Source organism: Acipenser ruthenus, chromosome 30 (assembly GCF_902713425.1).
Source record: "Acipenser ruthenus chromosome 30, fAciRut3.2 maternal haplotype, whole genome shotgun sequence".
Classification (NCBI taxonomy): Eukaryota; Metazoa; Chordata; class Actinopteri; order Acipenseriformes; family Acipenseridae; genus Acipenser; species Acipenser ruthenus.
Window position 1 is genome coordinate 10,216,506 of NC_081218.1, and position 21,998 is coordinate 10,238,503.

The 21,998-nt window shown below is 41.3% G+C and overlaps 2 protein-coding genes across 2 annotated transcripts; both read left to right on the plus strand.

The window, feature by feature from the left end:
• Positions 1-277: 277 nt before the first annotated feature.
• Positions 278-5,232, plus strand: LOC117396758 (gastricsin-like). Its single transcript, XM_059005070.1, has 9 exons — positions 278-1,410; positions 1,526-1,682; positions 1,943-2,060; positions 2,346-2,464; positions 3,106-3,305; positions 3,444-3,560; positions 3,759-3,906; positions 4,364-4,462; positions 4,926-5,232. The coding sequence occupies exons 1-9, from the start codon at positions 1,352-1,354 to the stop codon at positions 5,088-5,090; spliced, it is 1,182 nt and encodes a 393-aa protein (XP_058861053.1). The 5' UTR covers positions 278-1,351; the 3' UTR covers positions 5,091-5,232.
• An 8,203-nt stretch (positions 5,233-13,435) lies between these two features.
• Positions 13,436-17,490, plus strand: LOC117396739 (gastricsin-like). The gene is made up of 9 exons (XM_034901819.2): positions 13,436-13,613; positions 13,747-13,903; positions 14,164-14,281; positions 14,567-14,685; positions 15,328-15,527; positions 15,666-15,782; positions 15,981-16,128; positions 16,587-16,685; positions 17,149-17,490. Exons 1-9 carry the CDS (start codon positions 13,555-13,557, stop codon positions 17,311-17,313), a joined length of 1,182 nt encoding a protein of 393 aa, XP_034757710.1. The 5' UTR covers positions 13,436-13,554; the 3' UTR covers positions 17,314-17,490.
• The last annotated feature ends 4,508 nt before the right edge of the window (positions 17,491-21,998 follow it).

Consider the following 21,998-nt stretch of genomic DNA (forward strand, 5'->3'; position numbering starts at 1 on the left):
GCTTCTCACAACACCAAATAATTTCTGCATGAAACTGAATCTGAATCAGCTACAGTATTTCTGTCAGGCACGCGTATGTGTTAAATTAGCTTTTCTCCCCCCACATATGTCTTTAAAGGTACACACGCATGCACACGTGCAGACATATATGATGTCCAGTAATGTTTTAGAGTTTCAGGACCACATTTCACCGCAGTGTGACTCCGTATGGCAGTCTGGTACTGAGGATGTGATATGATGGTGGAAAGCCCTCCATGTCTGGAATAACCAGAAGAAGAAACTGATCCTTCAAACCTGGCAGGACTTCCTTATGTTGGGTCTTATTGCTTAATCCATGTCTACTATAAGCAACTTTTAATGCAAACTCTGTCATTAGCTAAACCAACAAAAGGTCTTCCCATGTGATCTATCCAGGCCTGCTTGTGGAGTCACCATGAAGGCTCTCGCTCTCGCTCTGCTGTGCTGCACTTGACATGGGGCTCCTTCGGTGAGATGATACTCTGTTTATTAATTGAATGTATTTATTTGATTTCACTACTCGTGAATTCATACAGAGCAAGGGCACGAAGCCCTCATTAATACCCTCCAATGAAAACTCAGCAACTGAAGCCCCTGTGCTCCCCAGCATGCAGTTTACACTGCTGTGCTGAACAAGTGAACAATCATTGATGTTATAAATCACACGATAAAATAAAGCATTGAAACAGCTGTAAGTCACGTTATTACAATTCATTCAGGAGCTTAACAAATACAAACAATTCAAGTTTAAAAATATTCATTCTGTCATTCTTTTAGGATGGATGTTAAGATCATTAGACTCCTGGTCTACCGCTATGTGCTAAAGTTTAATCAATCTAAAACATTTTTTTTTATATAAATGGCTAACATCTCATACGCTCGTATTTCCATTTTGACAACATCTCCTTTTATCAATTCATGTTTTAAGAGCTCGATGTGTAGTTATACATAAACAATAATTGTTTTTCCACTCTGCACAATAATTAAAAGTCATTTCCATTAGTTATCACAAGTTATAAAAAGTTATCAATGTGTGCATGACTGTGAGCACTTTAATTGCTAGCTATCAGACGCAGCACTACCTATAGACGACCTGCTCTACAGTGTTTATATTCACTATATTAACCGATGACCCCGCACTTTTTATCTATAAGATTAAAAACATTATGTGGGCAAGTAATTTTGAACAGTCAAAAATAGGGTGCAGGTGTTTTATTAAATACAGTCGTCTGATTAGATTGGAGGGATGTGAGGGCGTCCTGGATGGTATAAAAGTGGCTGCTCAGCCCCAGTTTCAGTGCATCCAGGAACGCAGAGGAAGTGGTTGGGAAAGATGATGAAGTGGCTGATCGTTGCTTTGGCGTGTTTGACTCTGTCAGAGGGACTTATCAGGTGAGAACACTTTCATGCATTGTGTGCATTTTCCTCATATGCATCACACCGTGCTGTATGTTGCTTTGATGTTTTTATGTGAGAAATTAAAACGATGTGCGCTTCTTGCCTCCAGGGTCCCTCTGAAGAAGTTCAAGTCTGTCCGCCAGCAGATGAAGGATAGCGGGAAGCTGAAGGCAATCCATTACACTGATCCTGGCCTCAAGTACCAGGGCCTGCACCCCAATGTCTACGCCACCTCCACCAACGAGCCTCTCATGAACTACGCTGATGTACGTCCTTACATACTTGTTTCACCCGCAACACTAAAACACTCAATGAACTGCATGAAGAAACACAGTAAATTCAGTGACAACCCTTTCTCAATGCCTTCCGTTAAAGACGTTCCTTTTGAAGTTGGGGGCTGGAAGCCAGCACAGAATCACTGCAGAACCCATTTGTTTCACTCCACTTGCAAACCATTGTCAGGTCATCGGCAGCACAGATAAGCAGTCCTAATCTAACGTCGCCTCTTCCTTGTTTGTTGTTGCAGATGTCCTACTATGGGCCCATCACCATCGGGACCCCAGCACAGTCTTTTTATGTCCTGTTTGACACCGGATCCTCCAACCTCTGGGTTGCCTCTACGTACTGCAGCAGCCAGGCCTGCAGTAAGTACAGGGTCTCCTCCATATTACACTTTCCATGCTTTTGTTTTTTCACTTTAACTTAGTAATTAGGCCCCCATCGGACTTTAGATTCCTACAGGCAGTGTAGTGCTTGGGTGGGGTCATATTTCCCTCTAACACAAGAAGTGATCTTAGAGCATGTTCTGCAGCAGAAACGTAGTAGAATTATTTTGCTTCGCCTGAGTCAAAGTAAAAATGAGGTCTGCTGAACAAATAGATCAACAGCAACAGTAAACACCTTTGACACAATTCTCTTTTGTTTCTCAGCAAACCACCCTGTGTTCAACCCCTCTCAGTCCTCCACCTGGTCCAGTAATGGGCAGTCCTTCTCTCTGCAGTACGGCACTGGGAGCCTCACTGGGGTCTTTGGCTACGACACTGTCACTGTGAGTACTCCAGGCTTCAGATACACAGAGATGGGGATGTGTGAGTAGAGAAATACCCAGGGAGAATAAGAACGTCTGTTTGGGTATCTAGACACACTTATTAGTTCCTATTCAGTTCTACTATATGCTGGTGTTTTTTTTTTTTTTTAATTAATGATGCTGTTCATTAGGTATCTTGCAGGTGGCATTGGTGTAAATATTTTGTAAGATGTAATCTAGCTGCTCCTACACTGTACGAGACTACACTGACTCTCTCAGCAGTCTGGTGGAACAGTTCCCTAACTGATGGTTCTTCCTATTAACCCATTAGTGCAATTGTCCTCATCTGAGGACAGGCTACTTTGCAGCTTTTTGGAGCATTTTTAAGTGGCATCTACCTGTTATTTACATGTTCTCTTTAACTATATCGTTATGATAACTTCCTCTAATTTTGTTGACAGCAAAAGTTAAGTCTAAATGTAACTGTTAATTCTACAATTACAGCCCTTCAGATACGTTTATGACGCCTCAATATAAAATATGAAACTGAAGCCTAACTGATTCTTCCTGTAATAACACGTAGAGTAAAGAGATCCCAGATTTGACAGGTCTGCCGCTGCACAGTGCTACTCAGTCTAACCACTAACTCTCCTGCTGCTCAGGTCGGAGGCATTGCCATCAGCAACCAGGAGGTGGGTCTGAGCACCAATGAGCCCGGCACCAACTTTGTGTACGCCCAGTTTGATGGCATCCTGGGCATGGCCTACCCCAGCTTGGCTGCAGGAGGAGAGACCCCTGTCATGGACACCATGATGCAGCAGAACTTGCTGCAGGCCAACGTTTTTGCCTTCTACCTGAGCCGGTATGTTAGCCCCAATACTGTATTATTGAAGGGATAGGTAATAATTCTACAGCAGTTTATGATATAATTTACAACTTGTTATAGATGCAGTTGGACTTTCTTTTATTAATGCATTATTTTGTTGCTGTTTTCTTTCAGAAATGAGGCACAAGGCAGCGAGGTGACATTTGGGGGCGTTGATCAGAGCCGATACACTGGCAGCATCTACTGGACTGACGTTACTAGTGAGTTGTACTGGCAGATTGGAATTAATGGGTAGGTCCTCCTTATCTCTCTCTACCTTAACCTGAACCATGCCATTGCATTCAGATGGAAGCTCTACATTTCAAACAGCATTCCACAGGCATTGCTGGCTTCAATACGTCTCCAGACCGCTCCAAATGAAACCATTTCAGACTTGCTTTGAAAGCAACAACCACTTAAAGATCAAGCCTAACCGTGTTTATTTTTTAGCTTCTCAATCAACAACCAGGAGACTGGCTGGTGCAAAGGGGGCTGCCAGGCTATTGTGGACACAGGCACTTCCCTCCTCACCTGCCCTCAGCAGTACCTGGGATACCTGCAGCAGTACATTGGAGCTCAGGCTAACGAGAATGGGGAGGTGAGTACACTGGAACTCAGCATAACCAGTCTCCACTGTAACTAGGAATTAAATCACAGCTCAATCTACATACAGATTGTAAGCAGTACTGTACTTGATATGTCCTTAATTGCACTGTGTTTGCATTTTTCTTTCAACCCCTTGTGCAAATACTGGGTACAAAAGACTTTAGCAACGTCCTTATTTTTGTATTTTTTTTTTATAGTCGTCATTTTGTAATTAAACGTGAGGTTGCATTCCATCTGTGCAATGATTGCATTTTTACAGAGCAATTATAAGTGTAACAAAAACATCTCAAATAAAAAGTCAGAAACTTCTATGCAGTTACAAAAACAATCTATTCATGGAGACTCCATTTAAAATATATATTTTGGTGTGTTTTGCATCGGTCAAGGGTTTCGGTTTGATTTGCAATACGTGCTGTATAATCCTAATGTTTGTTTCTTGTTATTTTCAGTACATTATTGATTGCAACAACCTGGCTAACATGCCTACTATTACCTTTAACATCAATGGAGTGAACTTCCCCCTGCCCCCATCTGCCTACACCATCGTTGTAAGTAATGTCCCTTTCCTCTGTGCCTTACAGAGAATCCAGTGTTCTGTCTTGATTGCAGGTTATTACATTGTGTGTGGGGTGTCTCTTATTTTATAGGATGTGATTGTGCAGTTTTGTGTGAGAGAACACGCTCCACACGACAGATCTTGCACACAGAAACTATTATTAAACACAAAGTATTGTTTTTAGTAACTTTAGAATATTGGCCTGTGTTCATGCACAGGATGACATCTCTACACAGGATGAGATGCAATTAGAATTTAGAGAAATACTTATTGGCTGGTTTTTACATGATTTATAATTATCGGGATTCAATACAGGGCATCCATACCTTCAAACATTATTGGTACATGTGTGCAAACACGTTCAAGTTTAGTTTCTTTTATAAACCCTAATTCAACTCACTATGCATTGCTCTGATGTTTTCCCCCCTGACATTCTTCTTTCTCTCTTCCTCCAGAAAAACCAGAATGGACAACAGTACTGCACCAGCGGCATCATGGGTACCTACCTGCCTTCCCAGAACGGCCAGCCCCTGTGGATTCTGGGAGACGTGTTCCTGAGGCAGTATTACTCCGTCTACAACAGGCAAAACAACAGCGTTGGATTCGCCGCTGCTGCTTAAGCCCCTCCCATTCACTCCAGCCTCCGTCCAATCCCTTTATAACACACCTTGAACCGACCAACCAGAATGGCTGCAATGCTAGCCTGGGTTTCACCCTCCACACGCTGTGAGAGAGGGTGCATTATACAAATAAAAACATACATGGAGCTGATTTAAAATCATGTAAATCATAATTCTAAAAGCAAATTGTTAAATTGATTAAAGGTTATACAAAAATCTAACTCTCTGTGAAGTCTTTTTTTTTTTTTAATCCACAATAATGTGTCTTGATCGTGTAAAGCGAGTAAGCAAACGCATATTGTAATGGATCGCCTCCTAGTGGGGGATGAGTAAATAACACTGACATCAGCCTAAGACCCACACTAAACCTCTCATCTACAGAGCGTGCTGCATGAAAAGTCGTTCGTCTCTGAATCGTATGGTTTGTGGTTTGCGTCCAGCCCTTGCATTTCCATTTAATTCAATGGGCTGAGATGCAAATTGATTACAATATCAAGCTGCAATCATTGCATTTGCATTATTATTATTTATTTATTAGCAGACGCCCTTATCCAGGGCGATTTATAATCGTAAGCAAATGCATTTCAAGTATCACAGTACAAATAATAATACCATTAAGAGCAAGATAAATACAATGACTTTGGTTCAAGCAAGTACATGTGTGACAAAATACAATTCAATAATATAGCAGATAACAGTGTCAGTGATAGTTACATCAGGATATGATTAAATACAAAATACTACAGATTAAACACTTGGCAGATTACAGTACTCTGAAGTACAGGATTAAATGCAGTAAAATAGGGGGCAGATAAGAGCAAGTAAAAAACATTTAAAGAAGGGTGTTAAGTGTCCCAGGGGAAAAACAGAGGAGTTCTACAGGTGCTGTCTGAAGAGGTGAGTCTTAAGGAGGTGCCGGAATGTGGTCAGGGACTGGGCAGTCCTGACATCTGTAGGAAGGTCATTCCACCACTGCTGAGTGAGGGTGGAGAAGGAGCGGGCTCTGGAGGCAGGGGAGCGTAGAGGAGGTAGAGCCAGTCTTCTAGTGCAGGTGGAGCGGAGAGGTCGAGTGGGGGTGTAGGGAGAGATAAGGGTCTGGAGGTAGCTGAATTTGACCTCCAAGACAATGTTAAGCCTCCCTTAGAACTTACACAGCAGGACCAGATTAGCATGAAGTCTATATTAGGCATCATTATTAAAGTTTACTGCAGTATACCACGGTAAAAGCACAGTGTAGTAATCGATTACAGCAGACCGCTGCCCCTTCATTGTGCTGTAGTCTATAGTCACAGTTATGAGGCTGTGCTATGTGTGTTCCACCTCACAACACGAATGAAAGTGCTGGTGGAATGGCATTAGTGGGTAAATGGGAGCCACGACCATGCTACATTACAGCTGGTATCATGGAATAAAGGGCTGCACTTGTGGTTTGGACTGGTGAATGTAAAGATCCATTACTGAGGAGAAGGACAGTGCATGCCTTGTATGCTTCATATATATTTTCTATTGATCTTCAGTTATTCATCTTATACATAGTTCATTATGTAAAGATATCACTTAATTGAACTGCTTGACCTTTTGTAGGTTGCTATTGTCAGTGCCTCAGTAATCTGCCAAGAAGTACTGCTCAATGCGACGCCCTTAACCCTTCTCCCTCAAGCATTTCTTTCTCCCTTGATGAATCTTCTGACCATTGTCGTACTTGCTCTAGCCGCAGACACAAACCTGGAGTTCCATGTTTTTACTAACTGCAGATCTTGAACTAGTCTTTTGTGAAATACTCATCCGTTTCCGTTCCTAAGTCGATAACTGTGTTGTCCAACATTGAGTCATCTTCCGCCCCTGCTCTCGCAGACTATAGGGGTATTTTTCTCTTTAATTTCTTAGAAGCCTTGGGTGGGTGTCTCCAGCATCCTGTAAACACAGAGCTGGATACTGCCGACAAGGTTAGCTAACCCTTGCCAGCCCCAATGGGGTGTCTTTCCTCCTGTCAGCTTGCTCTCCAGGCTGTTACAAGGTCTTTCCCTTGTTGCCACCTGCACTATTCACAGCAGTCACTGGACGTATCCAGATCTCCATGATTTCCATTACACGAGAGTAGATGTTAAAACTTCATGCTGATTTGAACTCGGCTCAGGCCAAGATAAGCACCAACTAAAACGTAGCTTTACAGTAAACTAATGTGATCCATCTGCGTCTCCATCCATTTGTGTTTCCTTCCATCTGATGATGTAGATATCCTTCTGCCTGGTGTTGATGGCTGAAGTGTAATGCCTGCTCCAGCGCATCAGCACACACAACGGCTGCGATGCTGGCTCCGGGGATCAACCACAGTGCGGTCTCCCCAGCGCATCAGCATGACAATTGTCTGGATTGAGCTAAGTAGGGTACATCTCTAGGGTCTTCAAGTGGGCACCTTCCATCCTCTGTATTTTGTCGACTAGCCCACGACACCTCAAGAGGGCTCAACAGTTATTCTGACGTCCCGGCATCACCTCCCTCCGTCCCACACTCAACTCAACCCAGCTTACTTACCCTTACATCAACATTTCTTTCTTTCTATTGTGCTTGAGATCCCCAACCAGAATCTTTCCGTCTCAACCACAGCCAGTTGCTGCTCCTCTCTGCTGCTTCAGATAAGTTCTTCACTGTGTGACGCAAGTCTTGGCCACTGAATCCAACGTCTCTGAGAAACCACGTTGTGGAGTGTTCCACAAATCCTTGACAACCCACCTCCACTGGGTAAACCTGGACTCTCCATCCTTGCTGTTCTGCTTCAGCGGCTAGTTGAGCGTACCGCAGTTTCTTCCTCTCATACGCCTCATCTACAGCATCCTTCCATGGCACTGTTAACTCTACCTGGTGAACAAGGCGTGCTGATCCAGACCACAAGGCAATATCTGGTCGAATGTTAGTGGTGGCAATCTCAGGTGGTAAAATAAGCTAGTTCTAGCTTTCACCAATCTAATGTAGAGCCTGAATTAAACCTGAAAAAGGGGTCTACTTTGCAGTGTTCTGAAGTGCAGCTGTCAATGTGCTGCCAGTTTCTTTTGTTACCCAGAGTATTGAAGGACAATAGTGATATACATTTAGGGTCATCAGCCCAGAATAAGGCTGCTGGTCAGGCTCAGAGGGACTGGTGTCTACCCATTCTGAACCCCCAAAGATTAAGGCCAGTGCCCGGAGAAAGCATTCTCTACACAATCCCTGGTATCGAATACAATGATGCAGGTCACAATCCTTTGATACACATGTAACCAGAAATCAGCAATAGTTACAGTCACACGAACCTTGTGTTTTGAAGCTAGCCCACGTAAAACAGCCCCTCCCAAGCCCCCCATTGGGATACATTCTGAAAGCTTTTGAGGCTGTGGTGCATTAAACCCTAAACACTCCCATGGATCCTAGTAACGTAAGACTTGCGTTAGCTAAAGAATTCTCACAATAGCACACCGACAGATAGACTGACATACAGACAGACGAGAACACACAGCAAATATTTACAGCTAAATGGAACACTTTAGTACTCACAAGACGTGCATCTGTACAAATACAAAAATATAGTTATAATAATAATAAGTAATGACAAGTGCATGCACAAGAGAGAGTTAAGGATATGGGATTGTAAACATCAACCACCGTACAAATCAGTCTTTAAAAGAGAATAAAAGATAAGTTAGCATGAAACACAAAATACTAAAAATCGTTAACAAAGATTCCCGATCTGCAAAATCTAAGGTTGGTTTCACTGCTTATGCTGTACTACTGAAATTCTTGGGTCCCTGATTCAAAGGATCTAATGTAAAATTAAAGGGGGAAAAAACACTGGAGTCACGTTGAATATATTATCCAGTGAGGATTATAACAGGGTCACTCTCAACATTCAGCAGACTAAACAGAACGGAAGATTCTTCAATGTTTTCACTTCCTCACTTCTGTATTATTATTATTATTATTATTATTATTAATATTATTATTATTATTTACAGAGAATAAAGCATGGCCATTTAGCAATGAAGCCTGCCACATGGAATGTTTCCAAAATGAAACAAAACCGGTGCAATGAGGGAATCGGGAATATTTGCCACCAAACTAAAGCTGGCACACAGGCCGGGGAGTGAGAACAGAACATGGAGACGGGAGGCGTTTAGAAACAAGATGAGGCTTCTTGGATTGGCTGTTAAGGATAAAGCTATAGTAACACTTACATTAAGAAATAAAGAAATAAATAAATACAAACAATACACATATCAATGAAGTTGTATCCGGCACAGGAAAGACATTGAAGCTCTTTTTTTCTTTTTTTTTAAAGCACTGTGAAGTACTGTTTATTTAGCGGTTTGGCAATGTGACAGGAGCTTTAGCACTGTGTTTTAAGAAAAGGTAGCAATGGCAACAGCTTCAGGCTTATCTGGGTTTATTTGAGCACAGGGGAATATAAAAAACCGATTTGTATGTAACCCCGCCAGGCATTTCACAGGATAAATACCAACAGGTAGGCTTCGTTTTACGGCTGGTTGCTAGTTTATTTATTTATTTAGTTTAGGATTCTAAAATGAGTAAGTGTTACTATACATTTGAATAAACTGAAATTAAAAGCTATATAAAAAAACACAAACAAAAAAGTACACTTGAATGCAACAGCCAATTCCCAAACCACTGGCACTTTGAATTGAACTGAAATAATCGCTGAGGTCTGGGTACCTTAGGAACTTAAAACCAAGCCGTCAGCAAGACAGATCTAACAGTCATGCACACATTGATAACTTTTTATAACTTGTGATAACCAGTGGAAATGACTTTTAATTATTGTGCAGAGTGGAAAAACAAATATTGTTTATGTATAACTACACATCGAGCACTTCAAACATGAATTGATAAAAGGAGATGTTGTCAAAATGGAAATATGAGTGTGTGAGATGTTAGCCATTTATAAAAAAAAAATGTTTTAGATTGATTAAACTTTAGCACATAGTGGTAGACCAGGAGTCTAATGATCTTAACATCCATCGTAAAAGAATGACAGAAAGAATATTTTATTAAACTTGAATTGTTTGTATTTGTTAAGCTCCTGAATGAATTGTAATAACGTGACTTATAGCTGTTTCAATGCTTTATTTTATTGTGTGATTTATAACATCAATCGGGAGTTTTGGGATTGTTCAGCAGTGTAAACTGCATGCTGGGGAGCACAGGGGCTTCAGTTGCTGAGTTTTCATTGGAGGGTATTAATGAGGGCTTCGTGCCCTTGCTCTGTATGAATTCACGAGTAGTGAAATCAAATAAATACATTCAATTAATAAACAGAGTATCATCTTACTGAAGGAGCCCCATCTGCCAGTAACAGTAAAGCAGAGCAATGATCCTGGAGCTCTGACCCAAGTTGTGTGGTTCCCTGCTGTCTGCTTCTGGACTAGTTCATATGTAGTCTTGGTGTCCAATGGTCCTTGTACAGACCCCTACCCCAAAATTCAAAGCTGCTCTTTCTAGGATGAAACCAAGATTAAACCAAGAGTAGAAAGCCTGTATCTATTTAAATGGGTGCAGTGTTGTTCTGCTGTGCTGGCAGTGTACATTTTACCTTACATGGGGTAAGATGATACATTTTTGTCCTACTCAGACATCCCACTGAGTGAATGATCTAGGCTCTAGGAGTGACATGCCTGTGCAGCTCTAAACCCCCTCCCCTAGTTTTCTGGAAGTATGAATTAACTCGGTGGATCACCTTTTTGGGGGATTTTCATTTTCCTTCGGTACTTTATAATCTCGTGGTGTAGGTTTGTGTTGTTTTTTGTGGAGTAATCCCTTTAAAAATCCTGGACAGGGAGAGAATTGGTGTCAGCAGTGGGATTAGTTTACAATGTGGGAGCTTTGTAATTTTGAGAGTGCGTACAAAAGCCCACTGTGAAAAAGACGAGTTTTAGACTGGATATTTCTTCCAGCCATTTCCTTGAATTCCTTCTTTCGTAACAATATGTCTGTAAAATTCGACAAATAATGATGCCTTTAAAAAAGATCCCAGCAGTGCCAGGACTCTGGTATGGGGTTAAATATTTGCTAAATCCAGCGCTTGAATTTGATCGCAAATTAAATATTTGATTCCTGCACAGTTTGAATAATAAACCTATAAACCTAATCGCTGTAAATAACATGCTTGCGATGTTCCTTAAATATTTATTTTATTTCAAGGTCACTTTTGAATAGGCAGGACAAACACAGAACGCTGTAGATTAGGTGATAAAACTAACCTTGTACTGGCATTTGCTAAGTGCTTGCATGCGCAAACACATGTAACTCTCAGTGAGAGTGCATTTTGCATTTAAAACAGTTGCAATGAAAAAACAATGCTAATTCCAACAACGAACTATGAATTGAGCTACAGCTTTCCCTTCATAGTTCGGTAAGTGCACCCCAGTCCAGACCTCAGCACCCCTTGCCCAGTAATGTCAATTGTGCCAAATTATCTAGTGGTTATTCTTTGTAAAGCATCAGGTCTTTGAACAGGACCAAAAGCCCTCCTGTAACTCATTCAAGTGACTCCTGTGCAGCCAGGCATTCACAGACTGGTCCTGACTTTTGAGTGGGGAATGGGGAGCTGTGTCTGAACGAAGCTTTGAGTCCAGGGCTCTGAAAGGGGTTACACCACAAAGGGCTGTCCTATTCTCCCTCAGCAAACACTAGAGAGAACTAGTTCCTTACTGTATTGTAACTTTAGTACCGGTACTTGTTTCATATATATATATATATATATATATATATATATATATATATATATATATATATGTATGAAATATTGAGTATTTAAGCTGGACATTCCCTTTGAGGGATTACAAGATTTTTAAAAATTATAATTATTTTGTATTTTTTTCTCTTGATGTTTCTGTTTTATGGAAATCTAATAATTGTATTATAATATACATATATGTACACTGTAACTGTTCTAGGTTGAAGCTATAGCCTCATTTCATACCATTTCTACTTTCTGTATGGAACTGCACTAAAACAGTGTGAGACCAGTCAAACATGGGCAGGAAATGCTGTATCATAATTTAATGTGCACTGAAAAATGTATATTGAATAAAGACAAAAAAGCCAGAAGGATGTTTTGTGCATTTTATTTGCTTCTCACAACACCAAATAATTTCTGCATGAAACTGAATCTGAATCAGCTACAGTATTTCTGTCAGGCACGCGTATGTGTTAAATTAGCTTTTCTCCCCCCACATATGGCTTTAAAGGTACACACGCATGCACACATGCAGACATATATGATGTCCAGTAATGTTTTAGAGTTTCAGGACCACATTTCACCGCAGTGTGACTCCGTATGGCAGTCTGGTACTGTGGATGTGATATGATGGTGGAAAGCTCTCCATGTCTGGAATAACCAGAGGAAGAAACTGATCCTTCAAACCTGGCAGGACTTCCTTATGTTGGGTCTTATTGCTTAATCCATGTCTACTATAAGCAACTTTTATGTAAACTCTGTCATTAGCTAAACCAACAAAAGGTCTTCCCATGTGATCTATCCAGGCCTGCTTGTGGAGTCACCATGAAGGCTCTCGCTCTGCTGTGCTGCACTTGACATGGGGCTCCTTCGGTGAGATGATACTCTGTTTATTAATTGAATGTATTTATTTGATTTCACTACTCGTGAATTCATACAGAGCAAGGGCACGAAGCCCTTATTAATACCCTCCAATGAAAACTCAGCAACTGAAGCCCCTGTGCTCCCCAGCATGCAGTTTACACTGTTGTTCTGAACAAGTGAAGAATCATTGATGTTATAAATCACACGATAAAATAAAGCATTGAAACAGATGTAAGTCACGTTATTACAATTCATTCAGGAGCTTAACAAATACAAACAATTCAAGTTTAAAAATATTCATTCTGTCATTCTTTTAGGATGGATGTTAAGATCATTAGACTCCTGGTCTACCGCTATGTGCTAAAGTTTAATCAATCTAAAACATTTTTTTTTATATAAATGGCTAACATCTCATACGCTCGTATTTCCATTTTGACAACATCTCCTTTTATCAATTCATGTTTTAAGTGCTTGATGTGTAGTTATACATAAACAATAATTGTTTTTCCACTCTGCACAATAATTAAAAGTCATTTCCATTAGTTATCACAAGTTATAAAAAGTTATCAATGTGTGCATGACTGTGAGCACTTTAATTGCTAGCTATCAGACGCAGCACTACCTATAGACGACCTGCTCTACAGTGTTTATATTCACTATATTAACCGATGACCCCGCACTTTTTATCTATAAGATTAAAAACATTATGTGGGCAAGTCATTTTGAACAGTCAAAAATAGGATGCAGGTGTTTTATTAAATACAGTCGTCTGATTAGATTGGAGGGATGTGAGGGCGTCCTGGATGGTATAAAAGTGGCTGCTCAGCCCCAGTTTCAGTGCATCCAGGAACGCAGAGGAAGTGGTTGGGAAAGATGATGAAGTGGCTGATCGTTGCTTTGGCGTGTTTGACTCTGTCAGAGGGACTTATCAGGTGAGAACACTTTCATGCTTTTCAACACTTTTATGCATTGTGTGCATTTTCCTCATATGCATCACACCGTGCTGTATGTTGCTTTGATGCTTTTATGTGAGAAATTAAAACGATGTGCACTTCTTGCCTCCAGGGTCCCTCTGAAGAAGTTCAAGTCTGTCCGCCAGCAGATGAAGGATAGCGGGAAGCTGAAGGCAATCCATTACACTGATCCTGGCCTCAAGTACCAGGGCCTGCACCCCAATGTCTACGCCACCTCCACCAACGAGCCTCTCATGAACTACGCTGATGTACGTCCTTACATACTTGTTTCACCCGCAACACTAAAACACTCAATGAACTGCATGAAGAAACATAGTAAATTCAATGACAAACCTTTCTCAATGCCTTCCGTTAAAGACGTTCCTTTTGAAGTTGGGGGCTGGAAGCCAGCACAGAATCACTGCAGAACCCATTTGTTTTATTCCACTTGCAAACCATTGTCAGGTCATCGGCAGCACAGATAAGCAGTCCTAATCTAACGTCGCCTCTTCCTTGTTTGTTGTTGCAGATGTCCTACTATGGGCCCATCACCATCGGGACCCCAGCACAGTCTTTTTATGTCCTGTTTGACACCGGATCCTCCAACCTCTGGGTTGCCTCTACGTACTGCAGCAGCCAGGCCTGCAGTAAGTACAGGGTCTCCTCCATATTACACTTTCCATGCTTTTGTTTTTTCACTTTAACTTAGTAATTAGGCCCCCATTAGACTTTAGATTCCTACAGGCAGTGTAGTGCTTGGGTGGGGTCATATTTCCCTCTAACACAAGAAGTGATCTTAGAGCATGTTCTGCAGCAGAAACGTAGTAGAATTGTTTTGCTTCGCCTGAGTCAAAGTAAAAATGAGGTCTGCTGAACAAATAGATCAACAGCAACAGTAAACACCTTTGACACAATTCTCTTTTGTTTCTCAGCAAACCACCCTGTGTTCAACCCCTCTCAGTCCTCCACCTGGTCCAGTAATGGGCAGTCCTTCTCTCTGCAGTACGGCACTGGGAGCCTCACTGGGGTCTTTGGCTACGACACTGTCACTGTGAGTACTCCAGGCTTCAGGTACACAGAGACCGGGATGTGTGAGTAGAGAAATACCCAGGGAGAATAAGAACGTCTGTTTGGGTATCTAGACACACTTATTAGTTCCTATTCAGTTCTACTATATGCTGGTGTTTTTTTTTTTTTTTTAATTAATGATGCTGTTCATTAGGTATCTTGCAGGTGGCATTGGTGTAAATATTTTGTAAGATGTAATCTAGCTGCTCCTAAACTGTACGAGACTACACTGACTCTCTCAGCAGTCTGGTGGAACAGTTCCCTAACTGATGGTTCTTCCTATTAACCCATTAGTGCAATTGTCCTCATCTGAGGACAGGCTACTTTGCAGCTTTTTGGAGCATTTTTAAGTGGCATCTACCTGTTATTTACATGTTCTCTTTAACTATATCGTTATGATAACTTCCTCTAATTTTGTTGACAGCAAAAGTTAAGTCTAAATGTAACTGTTAATTCTACAATTACAGCCCTTCAGATACGTTTATGACGCCTCAATATAAAATATGAAACTGAAGCCTAACTGATTCTTCCTGTAATAACACGTAGAGTAAAGAGATCCCAGATTTGACAGGTCTGCCGCTGCACAGTGCTACTCAGTCTAACCACTAACTCTCCTGCTGCTCAGGTCGGAGGCATTGCCATCAGCAACCAGGAGGTGGGTCTGAGCACCAATGAGCCCGGCACCAACTTTGTGTACGCCCAGTTTGATGGCATCCTGGGCATGGCCTACCCCAGCTTGGCTGCAGGAGGAGAGACCCCTGTCATGGACACCATGATGCAGCAGAACTTGCTGCAGGCCAACGTTTTTGCCTTCTACCTGAGCCGGTATGTTAGCCCCAATACTGTATTATTGAAGGGATAGGTAATAATTCTACAGCAGTTTATGATATAATTTACAACTTGTTATAGATGCAGTTGGACTTTCTTTTATTAATGCATTATTTTGTTGCTGTTTTCTTTCAGAAATGAGGCACAAGGCAGCGAGGTGACATTTGGGGGCGTTGATCAGAGCCGATACACTGGCAGCATCTACTGGACTGACGTCACTAGTGAGTTGTACTGGCAGATTGGAATTAATGGGTAGGTCCTCCTTATCTCTCTCTACCTTAACCTGAACCATGCCATTGCATTCAGACGAAAGCTCTACATTTCAAACAGCACTTCACAGGCATTGCTGGCTTCAATACGTCTCCAGACCGCTCCAAATGAAACCATTTCAGACTTGCTTTGAAAGCAACAACCACTTAAAGATCAAGCCTAACCGTGTTTATTTTTTAGCTTCTCAATCAACAACCAGGAGACTGGCTGGTGCAAAGGGGGCTGCCAGGCTATTGTGGACACAGGCACTTCCCTCCTCACCTGCCCTCAGCAGTACCTGGGATACCTGCAGCAGTACATTGGAGCTCAGGCTAACGAGAATGGGGAGGTGAGTACACTGGAATTCAGCATAACCAGTCTCCACTGTAACTAGGAATTAAATCGCAGCTCAATCTACATACAGATTGTAAGCAGTACTGTACTTGATATGTCCTTAATTGCACTGTGTTTGCATTTTTCTTTCAACCCCTTGTGCAAATACTGGGTACAAAAGACTTTAGCAACGTCCTTATTTTTGTATTTTTTTTTTTATAGTCGTCATTTTGTAATTAAACGTGAGGTTGCATTCCATCTGTGCAATGATTGCATTTTTACAGAGCAATTATAAGTGTAACAAAAACATCTCAAATAAAAAGTCAGAAACTTCTATGCAGTTACAAAAACAATCTATTCATGGAGACTCCATTTAAAATATATATTTTGGTGTGTTTTGCATCGGTCAAGGGTTTCGGTTTGATTTGCAATACGTGCTGTATAATCCTAATGTTTGTTTCTTGTTATTTTCAGTACATTATTGATTGCAACAACCTGGCTAACATGCCTACTATTACCTTTAACATCAATGGAGTGAACTTCCCCCTGCCCCCATCTGCCTACACCATCGTTGTAAGTAATGTCCCTTTCCTCTGTGCCTTACAGAGAATCCAGTGTTCTGTCTTGATTGCAGGTTATTACATTGTGTGTGGGGTGTCTCTTATTTTATAGGATGTGATTGTGCAGTTTTGTGTGAGAGAACACCCTCCACACGACAGATCTTGCCCACAGAAACTACTATTAAACACAAAGTATTGTTTTTAGTAACTTTAGAATATTGGCCTGTGTTCATGCACAGGATGACATCTCAACATAGGATGAGATGCAATTAGAATTTAGAGAAATACTTATTGGCTGGTTTTTACATGATTTATAATTATCGGCATTCAATACAGGGCATCCATACCTTCAAACATTATTGGTACATGTGTGCAAACACGTTCAAGTTTAGTTTCTTTTATAAACCCTAATTCAACTCACTATGCATTGCTCTGATGTTTTCCCCCCTGACATTCTTCTTTCTCTCTTCCTCCAGAAAAACCAGAACGGACAACAGTACTGCACCAGCGGCATCATGGGTACCTACCTGCCTTCCCAGAACGGCCAGCCCCTGTGGATTCTGGGAGATGTGTTCCTGAGGCAGTATTACTCCGTCTACAACAGGCAAAACAACAGCGTTGGATTCGCCGCTGCTGCTTAAGCCCCTCCCATTCACTCCAGCCTCCGTCCAATCCCTTTATAACACACCTTGTACCGACCAACCACAACAGCTGCAATGCTAGCCTGGGTTTCACCCTCCACACGCTGTGAGAGAGGGTGCGTTATACAAATAAAAACATACATGGAGCTGATTTAAAATCATGTAAATCATAATTCTAAAAGCAAATTGTTAAATTGATTAAAGGTTATACAAAAATCTAACTCTCTGTGAAGTCTTTTTTTTTTTTTAATCCACAATAATGTGTCTTGATCGTGTTAAGCGAGTAAGCAAACGCATATTGTAATGGATCGCCTCCTAGTGGGGGATGAGTAAATAACACTGACATCAGCCTAAGACCCACACTAAACCTCTCATCTACAGAGCGTGCTGCATGAAAAGTCGTTCGTCTCTGAATCGTATGGTTTGTGGTTTGCGTCCAGCCCTTGCATTTCCATTTAATTCAATGGGCTGAGATGCAAATTGATTACAATATCAAGCTGCAATCATTGCATTTGCATTATTATTATTTATTTATTAGCAGACGCCCTTATCCAGGGCGATTTATAATCGTAAGCAAATGCATTTCAAGTATCACAGTACAATAATACCATTAAGAGCAAGATAAATACAATGACTTTGGTTCAAGCAAGTACATGTGTGACAAAATACAATTCAATAATATAGCAGATAACAGTGTCAGTGATAGTTACATCAGGATATGATTAAATACAAAATACTACAGATTAAACACTTGGCAGATTACAGTACTCTGAAGTACAGGATTAAATGCAGTAAAATAGGGGGCAGATAAGAGCAAGTAAAAAACATTTAAAGAAGGGTGTTAAGTGTCCCAGGGGAAAAACAGAGGAGTTCTACAGGTGCTGTCCGGAGAGGTGAGTCTTAAGGAGGTGCCGGAATGTGGTCAGGGACTGGGCAGTCCTGACATCTGTAGGAAGGTCATTCCACCACTGCTGAGTGAGGGTGGAGAAGGAGCGGGCTCTGGAGGCAGGGGAGCGTAGAGGAGGTAGAGCCAGTCTTCTAGTGCAGGTGGAGCGGAGAGGTCGAGTGGGGGTGTAGGGAGAGATAAGGGTCTGGAGGTAGCTGAATTTGACCTCCAAGACAATGTTAAGCCTCCCTTAGAACCTACACAGCAGGACCAGATTAGCATGAAGTCTATATTAGGCATCATTATTAAAGTTTACTGCAGTATACCACGGTAAAAGCACAGTGTAGTAATCGATTACAGCAGACCGCTGCCCCTTCATTGTGCTGTAGTCTATAGTCACAGTTATGAGGCTGTGCTATGTGTGTTCCACCTCACAACACGAATGAAAGAGCTGGATACTGCCGACAAGGTTAGCTAACCCTTGTCAGCCCCAATGGGGTGTCTTTCCTCCTGTCAGCTGGCTCTCCAGGCTGTTACAAGGTCTTTCCCTTGTTGCCACCTGCACTATTCACAGCAGTCACTGGACGTATCCAGATCTCCATGATTTCCATTACACGAGAGTAGATGTTAAAACTTCATGCTGATTTGAACTCGGCTCAGGCCAAGATAAGCACCAACTAAAACGTAGCTTTACAGTAAACTAATGTGATCCATCTGCGTCTCCATCCATTTGTGTTTCCTTCCATCTGATGATGTAGATATCCTTCTACCTGGTGTTGATGGCTGAAGTGTAATGCCTGCTCCAGCGCATCAGCACACACAACGGCTGCGATGCTGGCTCCGGGGATCAACCACAGTGCGGTCTCCCCAGCGCATCAGCATGACAATTGTCTGGATTGAGCTAAGTAGGGTACATCTCTAGGGTCTTCAAGTGGGCACCTTCCATCCTCTGTATTTTGTCGACTAGCCCACGACACCTCAAGAGGGCTCAACAGTTATTCTGACGTCCCGGCATCACCTCCCTCCGTCCCACACTCAACTCAACCCAGCTTACTTACCCTTACATCAACATTTCTTTCTTTCTATTGTGCTTGAGATCCCCAACCAGAATCTTTCCGTCTCAACCACAGCCAGTTGCTGCTCCTCTCTGCTGCTTCAGATAAGTTCTTCACTGTGTGACGCAAGTCTTGGCCACTGAATCCAACGTCTCTGAGAAACCACGTTGTGGAGTGTTCCACAAATCCTTGACAACCCACCTCCACTGGGTAAACCTGGACTCTCCATCCTTGCTGTTCTGCTTCAGCGGCTAGTTGAGCATACCGCAGTTTCTTCCTCTCATACGCCTCATCTACAGCATCCTTCCATGGCACTGTTAACTCTACCAAGTGAACAAGGCGTGCTGATCCAGACCACAAGGCAATATCTGGTCGAAGGTTAGTGGTGGCAATCTCAGGTGGAAAAATAAGCTAGTTCTAGCTTTCACCAATCTAATGTAGAGCCTGAATTAAACCTGAAAAAGGGGTCTACTTTGCAGTGTTCTGAAGTGCAGCTGTCAATGTGCTGCCAGTTTCTTTTGTTACCCAGAGTATTGAAGGACAATAGTGATATACATTTAGGGTCATCAGCCCAGAATAAGGCTGCTGGTCAGGCTCAGAGGGACTGGTGTCTACCCATTCTGAACCCCCAAAGATTAAGGCCAGTGCCCGGAGAAAGTATTCTCTACACAATCCCTGGTATCGAATACAATGATGCAGGTCACAATCCTTTGATACACATGTAACCAGAAATCAGCAATAGTTACAGTCACACGAACCTTGTGTTTTGAAGCTAGCCCACGTAAAACAGCCCCTCCCAAGCCCCCCATTGGGATACATTCTGAAAGCTTTTGAGGCTGTGGTGCATTAAACCCTAAACACTCCCATGGATCCTAGTAACGTAAGACTTGCGTTAGCTAAAGAATTCTCACAATAGCACACCGACAGATAGACTGACATACAGACAGACGAGAACACACAGCAAATATTTACAGCTAAATGGAACACTTTAGTACTCACGAGACGTGCATCTGTACAAATACAAAAAAATAGTTATAATAATAATAAGTAATGACAAGTGCATGCACAAGAGAGAGTTAAGGATATGGGATTGTAAACATCAACCACCGTACAAATCAGTCTTTAAAAGAGAATAAAAGATAAGTTAGCATGAAACACAAAATACTAAAAATCGTTAACAAAGATTCCCGATCTGCAAAATCTAGGTTGGTTTCACTGCTTATGCTGTACTACTGAAATTCTTGGGTCCCTGATTCAAAGGATCTAATGTAAAATTAAAGGGGGAAAAAACACTGGAGTCACGTTGAATATATTATCCAGTGAGGATTATAACAGGGTCACTCTCAACATTCAGCAGACTAAACAGAACGGAAGATTCTTCAATGTTTTCACTTCCTCACTTCTGTATTATTATTATTATTATTATTATTATTATTATTATTATTATTATTATTTACAGAGAATAAAGCATGGCCATTTAGCAATGAAGCCTGCCACATGGAATGTTTCCAAAATGAAACAAAACCGGTACAATGAGGGAATCGGGAATATTTGCCACCAAACTAAAGCTGGCACGCAGGCCGGGGAGTGAGAACAGAACATGGAGACGGGAGGCGTTTAGAAACAAGATGAGGCTTCTTGGATTGGCTGTTAAGGATAAAGCTATAGTAACACTTACATTAAGAAATAAAGAAATAAATACAAACAATACACGTATCAATGAAGTTGTATCCGGCACAGGAAAGACATTGAAGCTCTTTTTTTTTTTTTTTTTTAAAGCACTGTGAAGTACTGTTTATTTAGCGGTTTGGCAATGTGACAGGAGCTTTGGCACTGTGTTTTAAGAAAAGGTAGCAATGGCAACAGCTTCAGGCTTATCTGGGTTTATTTGAGCACAGGGGAATATAAAAAACAGTTTTGTATGTAACCCCGCCAGGCATTTCACAGGATAAATACCAACAGGTAGGCTTCGTTTTACGGCTGGTTGCTAGTTTATTTATTTATTTAGTTTAGGATTCTAAAATGAGTAAGTCTTACTATACATTTGAATAAACTGAAATTAAAAGCTATATAAAAAAATACAAACAAAAAAGTACACTTGAATGCAACAGCCAATTCCCAAACCACTGGCACTTTGAATTGAACTGAAATAATCGCTGAGGTCTGGGTACCTTAGGAACTTAAAACCAAGCCGTCAGCAAGACAGATCTAACAGTCATGCACACATTGATAACTTTTTATAACTTGTGATAACCAATGGAAATGACTTTTAATTATTGTGCAGAGTGGAAAAACAAATATTGTTTATGTATAACTACACATCGAGCTCTTCAAATATGAGCGTATGAGATGTTAGCCATTTATAAAAAAAATATGTTTTAGATTGATTAAACTTTAGCACATAGCGGTAGACCAGGAGTCTAATGATCTTAACATCCATCCTAAAAGAATGACAGAAAGAATATTTTATTAAACTTGAATTGTTTGTATTTGTTAAGCTCCTGAATGAATTGTAATAACATGACTTATAGCTGTTTCAATGCTTTATTTTATTGTGTGATTTATAACATCAATCGGGAGTTTTGGGATTGTTCAGCAGTGTAAACTGCATGCTGGGGAGCACAGGGGCTTCAGTTGCTGAGTTTTCATTGGAGGGTATTAATGAGGGCTTCGTGCCCTTGCTCTGTATGAATTCACGAGTAGTGAAATAAAATAAATACATTCAATTAATAAACAGAGTATCA

Excerpts from the sequence above, each read along its gene's own strand:
- LOC117396758 (XM_059005070.1), top strand. The coding sequence starts at position 1,352 with ATGATGAAGTGGCTGATCGTTGCTTTGGCGTGTTTGACTCTGTCAGAG. Across the intron at positions 2,465-3,105 it reads TTGGCTACGACACTGTCACT|GTCGGAGGCATTGCCATCAG; the intron begins GTGAGTACTCCA and ends CCTGCTGCTCAG. Across the intron at positions 3,306-3,443 it reads TTTGCCTTCTACCTGAGCCG|AAATGAGGCACAAGGCAGCG; the intron begins GTATGTTAGCCC and ends GTTTTCTTTCAG.
- LOC117396739 (XM_034901819.2), top strand. The coding sequence starts at position 13,555 with ATGATGAAGTGGCTGATCGTTGCTTTGGCGTGTTTGACTCTGTCAGAG. Across the intron at positions 14,282-14,566 it reads CTGCAGCAGCCAGGCCTGCA|CAAACCACCCTGTGTTCAAC; the intron begins GTAAGTACAGGG and ends TTTGTTTCTCAG. Across the intron at positions 16,686-17,148 it reads CATCTGCCTACACCATCGTT|AAAAACCAGAACGGACAACA; the intron begins GTAAGTAATGTC and ends CTCTTCCTCCAG.